We start from the raw sequence: 6447 nt of genomic DNA, 5'->3' as shown, positions 1-6447 counted from the left end.
CATCAGGTACTTGTCGAAACGTTGTACATTTGCTGTTATGTTAAACTTATATTAAAGTTTTTCTTCATTACCCATTCAAGCCGTCTCCAGCCATTATTAGTCTCAAAGTGGGTTCCTCGTCATCGAATCAGTCTCATTATTAAAAAGGGAAACTTTGTACATATTTAGTTTGTCAACTGTGAGGAACAAGCAATGAAAAGTATCTATGTTGTCACTACAAACAACCCTTCTTCCCTTCTCAGGACTTCCCTTAAGACAGCAGCAGATTATTATTTAATAGTAATAATAATCAGTAATGAAATAATATATAAAGTAACCAATTAATAGTTAGACTTAGGTGGTGGTATAAGCTGCTAGCTATGACAATGATTGTATTGGCCACAGACTGAGACAGACACACCTGCACTAGTCATGACCATGAATGACTCCATAAAGTCAGGATTTAAAGTAATTCACAGCTGGACACATCCTGTCTGTTTAAAATATATATAGTAATAGAATCAAGTTCCAGAAATGTTATGTAGAGTAATATTTCAAACACTGACAGCAAAGTACACAATAATGCAAGTCCCAGCTAGTTGACAGGCATCAGTTATTTGGTAGAATGACTGCAACTGCTGCTGTGGCTGGCGAGCAGAAGTGAAACACTTATATAAAAACTAATATCAAGAACAACCTTGGATAAGAGATTAAGAGAGCGAATCATGGAGATACCCTAGTTTTATATCAGACCTAATGCGGTATCCAGTAATTATTTACATTACAGAGGTGTGGAATCATATCACCCTATGTCTGGGACAATAAGTTTTATTGTTATACTTTGCCCGTTGTACAAAGAGTTTTTCCATACTGTTCGTTCTGTTGCTATGAAATACTCCAGGTAGACATACTGGGAGCCATGCAATTTACTGGAAGTTCTAAACTGTAAAAGTATGACACATACACACGACCATTTAAAAATGCGTACCTCAAACCAAAACTATATACACAGATATATATATATATATCCCCTTAATTCACAAACACTCAGTCACATATACACATAGTAATAAATACATTTAAATTAATGAAACGATATTGTTAAATAGATGTCCATTAACATTTAACCGTTAGCTGTACACAGAATGTACAGCATAATAAAAATAACAAAAGGCTACAAACTGTTATATATATATATATATATATATCCAATCTTAGTTCATGGCGTCATTAATATAAATTACGATTTCTTTAGTAGTTCGTACATGGGGTATTCTATGTGCTGCGCTGTAAATTCCTAATAACTAAATGTTCAAAACCATAAGTATATGAACGAATATAAATGACACGCTAACATACAAAAACGCAGCTCATCACCGAACATGCTCGCTCTTTCAGCCGTGGGGTATCATAATGTGACGGTCAATTCTACTATTCGTTGGTAAAGAGTAGCCAAATAGTTGGTAGTAAGGGGTTTTGAATAGTTGCTTTTCCTCCAGTTTATCATTTCAAAATTAGGGACGGCTCGCGCGGATAGCCCTCGTGTAGCTTTGCGCGAAATTCGACAAACAAATAAACAAAAGCAAAACGCACTATACGCCATTCCTGACAAACTGAGCTGCCAAAGGCATTACGCTAGTGGATTGTTTGTTTTTCTTTTTGTCATTAAGCACAAACTTATACAAAGGGCTATCTGCGCTCTGCCCACTGCAAATATCGAAACATCTATTTGACTGAAAAAGCGTATGGATATAAAGCATTTTGTCCAAAAAGGAATTATACTTTGTAAAATTTGATTAAATGTTTTGATTAATGTTTTGATTAAATACTTAGCCCATTTTTGATTTAATAGCATTTTTTTAAAGCTGATTTTCTCAAAATAACAAATTTGGGTTTATAGTGTTTAGCATCTAAGCTCTTCACATGTGTATATAAAATTCAAACATGATTATTAATACTCTTATCCGTTTCATCCTTCGTGTGCTGTAAACAAAATCTAATAAGTGGCAACAGACAAAGATCATAGCGAAAATAATCAGTGTTTCAGTGATTGCGCATTTTATGAATAAGAAACTTTTTCAAACATAATCACTTTGCGTCTGCGTACAGTTCCTTCGTATCTTGTATTTAAAATTACGCATTTAATGTAGATATCACGATAAGTTAACAGTTTTTACTTATCCCAGAATTTTAAAAGCAATATCTAAAAAAATTATATTATACTTTTTCTGTGTGTTTTGTGAGAAGAGAAGGGACAAGTAGATTTTTCTAGCATTTTTGTCCCTTGCACAAAATGCTTTTCCAAAGATTCATTACCCCTATATTACCTATGTCAACGCCTATATCATATTAGCGTAGTCAAAGGGGAGAACCTCCAAACTCATACTAACTTGCACAGGCATCCATATCACCTCTTGAAATTGACTTACTCCATTGCAGGGAATAGACACAAAGTAAAACTGGTACAAACTTCCATTGGACAACCGTTGTAGTATGCAACCTTTACCTAAGCAAAGGATTAGGGCATGCTGTTTTAGTTGTTGTTTCTAGCGCAAAGCTACACAGTAAGCTATCTGCGTTCTGTTCACTGCGAGGAATCTAACGTTAAATGTTTGCGTTGTATGTATAGAAACTTACCGCTGACCCCACTGGGGAACCCGATTAGGGTATATGTATAACCTTTGGACATTCAGTTTAACGTGAAGACACTAACTATATGTAAAACAAGTCTATGGAAATTTAGAAAAAATTCATATCTGAATAAAGAATACTCTACACTGATTATTTATATATTTTGATATCAATATTATTACACGTATTATTACACATTCACTTTCTAAGTTACAACATATTTACAGACAAAATATATGTCTACTACACGGTTAACAGCACGAAGTTGAGGTAACAAAGGTCAACACAGATCACCATGGTAACACATCTTTCTGAATGCATATTGTTACTGTAAATGAAGTAATGTTTAGAAAGTACTTTTATAATGGCCTTAGATTGCCATTTTTATCACATTAAGTAGCTAATTTTTTTTCTTTCTTTTATGTTGCAGACATCATGCATGAAAACGGAAATAAAACAAAACAGAAATTCCGTAACGATACTGGTAAATTAGAGTACTTAGAGTGATTAAACTGAACCAAAAAACAATAAATCCAATCGACTGTCGTTTGCGAGTGATTCACTTGTTTTAAAATATGTTTATATATAAGATAACAATGAACTAAACTATCTTATCTTTATGTGTTTCAGGAAAATAAGTGATCCCACTTCAAGTAAACTTGGCAGATAAACGAAGAAAAGAAAAATTAAATCAAAAAAATAAGATATTGCGTTAACTGTCACAGTTGATTAGTTGTAGTAAAGGAAGACTATCTAAGTATGTGTTAAAATATGTAAGAGTGATTCGTATACTTACCAAATACACTTCGATTGGTTTTCCTTGGCTTGTTAACTGGTAAGGCATTGTGACGTCACTAAACAATTAACTCGTTATTCTTATTGTATTGTTAATCAGACAAAAACCAATTAATTTAATGTATACTAATAATTATTGTTTTCAGTCTTCCACAGTTGAAAATGCAGTCTCTTTTGTAAGCGTGTCCTCCCTTGTCTGGTTTCCACTGCAGAATTGTAAAAAGAGACCTGATCGATATTTTGCTTCTCAAACCAGCCACCAGGAGACAACAAAATAACTGGCCATTAGAGTAGCGTAAGTATGTATTTCAAGTTTAATCTTCGAATTACACATGCGTGGTTTAAACTAATTCTAGGGCGCTCAGTTAGAGAAAGGCAATCTTTATGTAAATCAAATATAACCGAATTTACTATTTTCCCGTCTATTTATACATGTTCTTTGAAATAAAATTAATAACTTTAGCTTACTCACCGTATGCTTAAAGTACGTTTACTATTTAAAAAGCCCAACTTAATTTTTTAGCAATTATTATTACAGTCTTTCATGACTTACTAGCGATTTAAATAGCCCAACAATTCAATCTGATGAGCACCATGAACAATTGATTCTACTTGCCCATATATTAAAAATAAATTTACAGTTGCAAATAAACGCTACAGTATTCTTATGGAGAGGTTTCTTATGTTCTTAAACTTATCAGTTTTCAGGTGTTAACGTTCTTAATCTGTTGGTCAGTTTAAAAAAACAACAGCGACAAGAACATAGGGTGCAGACACAAACTAGTGGATATATATTTCAATTTCTTACAATTACACTTTTATTTCGAGGATTCATAATCGAAAAAGTAAACGTTCCGGCTTTAAACATGAATAAAATAAAGTTAACAAATTAACAAACGATATCAAGAACGAAATATATACGCCGGGTGTGTAATAGAGGCTACAAATGTGAACTAAGTTCTGATACCGAATATACCTACTAGTTTAGTGTTTCTTGTTCGTTTTTTCAGGTTCTGATGTTTATTATTTTTAAAAACGAAGTCGTGGAGCTAGCCAAAACATATTTACAGTAATTATATTTTTGAACTAAAACTTTCAAGCAACTGAAGCACTGATTTTATCTCAACCACTTGGATATTTCAAAAATTGATTTCTTGTAACTGAGCGCAAATGGCCCTCGAATAGCTATTTGTGAAATTCAAGAAACAAACAAATATATTATAATTGAATGACAAATACTTTTTGCTTGCAACATTTTTTTTCTAACAGTGAGAAGAAATATATTGTCTTAAATTCAATAAAGTTAATGAATATTTTCCGTCTTTCATAACTGAAAATAATTGGAAACGCGTTTCTTCTTGTCTGGTGTCATACTGAGTTGAATATGCTAATCAGCTAGCCGATATAAAATCGTGGTGGAAGACTTTTTATTAAAACTGCATTTTGACTTTGTTTGACGTTTCGTATGTAGTGTTATTTCACCGAAAATTGAGCGCTTTTGAGAAAGATACGTAACAACCCTTTTCGACGCAAAATATCCCTACACTCAAATCGGACAGATGTTCTCATATCGGAGATTTGAATTTCCAAAACGAGGATATCCTGTATACTTCAAAGCATTGGAAAACAAAGAATATAGATGAACCTGGGGACAGAACCACCCATATTCTGGATTTTCACCTGTTACAAGACGCCACATTTAGCTGACCGTGGCTGTAGTATGGCTTGTTACAGATCTATTTTAAAGATCAGTGGCAAAAGCCGTCTATGTGCCTGGGGCAACAGTGCTCCACATAATCAAGAAAGAAACGAAGCCAACAGGGAACGGGTTCACCAAGATAAGACTTCCAGTCATATCCCTCAAAGCTCTGCATATCTTAAGCAGCTGCGTAATAAAAAAAAAGGGTATTCATTCTATTTCATATAAAGTCATACCGGATAAGTTTCTGTGCAATTGGACTGTTAAAATGGGTGCTGGGAAACCATTGTCCTCATACACTAGGTGGATTATCAAGAGCTAAAAGAGAGATGGTGTGCTTTGAACATGGCAGCCTTTCAACAGAACCTCTTACAATAAAAACTATGCTACAGGGATATTGCTAAGATTTATGACCGGACTTGGCGACATTGACTGTGGATCGGCAAAATCGTTTCAATACAACGTATTCGGTCCTCTGTACATGCAATGCAATGTATTCAGTCCTCTGTACATGCAATACAACGTATTCAGTCCTCTGTACATGCAATGCAACGTATTCAGTCCTCTGTACATTCAATACAATGTATTCAGTCCTCTGTACATGCAATGCAACGTATTCAGTCCTATGTACATTCAATATAACGCATTCAGTCCTCTGTACATTCAATACAACGTATTCCCTCCTCTGTACATTAATGTAAAAGTGGCACATCTTTCAAGTCCAATCCTTACATGATCACTGTCACGTGTTTTTATAAGCCTAAGAACATCTCAAACAATTGTTGTAACAAAAAGAAGACAGTTAGTGAAAAACAAACGATGATTTAAAAATTATGGTAAGACAAGGACTTGGCGGCGTGCGATGTTTGCATCACCTCTTATTCTTGACAAGTAAAAGTACCCGTCCCCAGTGATTGGAAAAGTTTAAGTTAATCTATCAATTTAAATTATTTCATAGACTTTAGAAAAGTTAATTTTATTGCATTCTTGGTTTCACTCAGAGCCAAAGCTCTGGACTACTTATACAACCTACCGCGAAAAATAATTGTTCAGCTAAGAGCCTTTCAACAATAACATAAGACAAATAAACATTTTTATTGTTCAAGTTCCGTCACATTTTGAAATGTGAATGATAATGTGATTAATTCTTAACAATTTAGTGTAAAATATCCTGCTGGCAAAATAAAATTTTGCATTAACATTATTTATTCCTTTTCTCCCGTCATTTCCAAAGCCCCCAGTAGGACAGCGGTATGTCTGTGGACTTACAACATTGGAAATCGGGTTTCAATACTCGTAGTGGGCAGAGCACAGATAGCTTTTTGTGTAGCTTTGTGCTTAAT

General features: G+C 34.1%; 1 protein-coding gene across 1 annotated transcript in view; it reads right to left on the bottom strand.

Annotated features, from left to right (window-relative positions):
* LOC106461742 (calpain-A-like) overlaps positions 1-3622 on the bottom strand; it is an 80853-nt gene extending 77231 nt beyond the window's left edge. Inside the window, exon 1 of the mRNA XM_022388774.1 lies at positions 3407-3622. Coding sequence (XP_022244482.1) covers positions 3407-3454 — 48 coding nt within the window. The 5' untranslated portion in view covers positions 3455-3622. The remainder of the gene's footprint in view (positions 1-3406) is intronic.
* Between the last annotated feature and the right edge of the window lie 2825 nt (positions 3623-6447).

The sequence above is a fragment of the Limulus polyphemus genome, unplaced genomic scaffold, assembly GCF_000517525.1.
Source record: "Limulus polyphemus unplaced genomic scaffold, Limulus_polyphemus-2.1.2 Scaffold1022, whole genome shotgun sequence".
Lineage (NCBI taxonomy): Eukaryota > Metazoa > Arthropoda > Merostomata > Xiphosura > Limulidae > Limulus > Limulus polyphemus.
The sequence above is the reverse complement of the archived record's forward strand: the minus strand, read 5'-3'. Positions and strand labels throughout refer to the sequence as shown.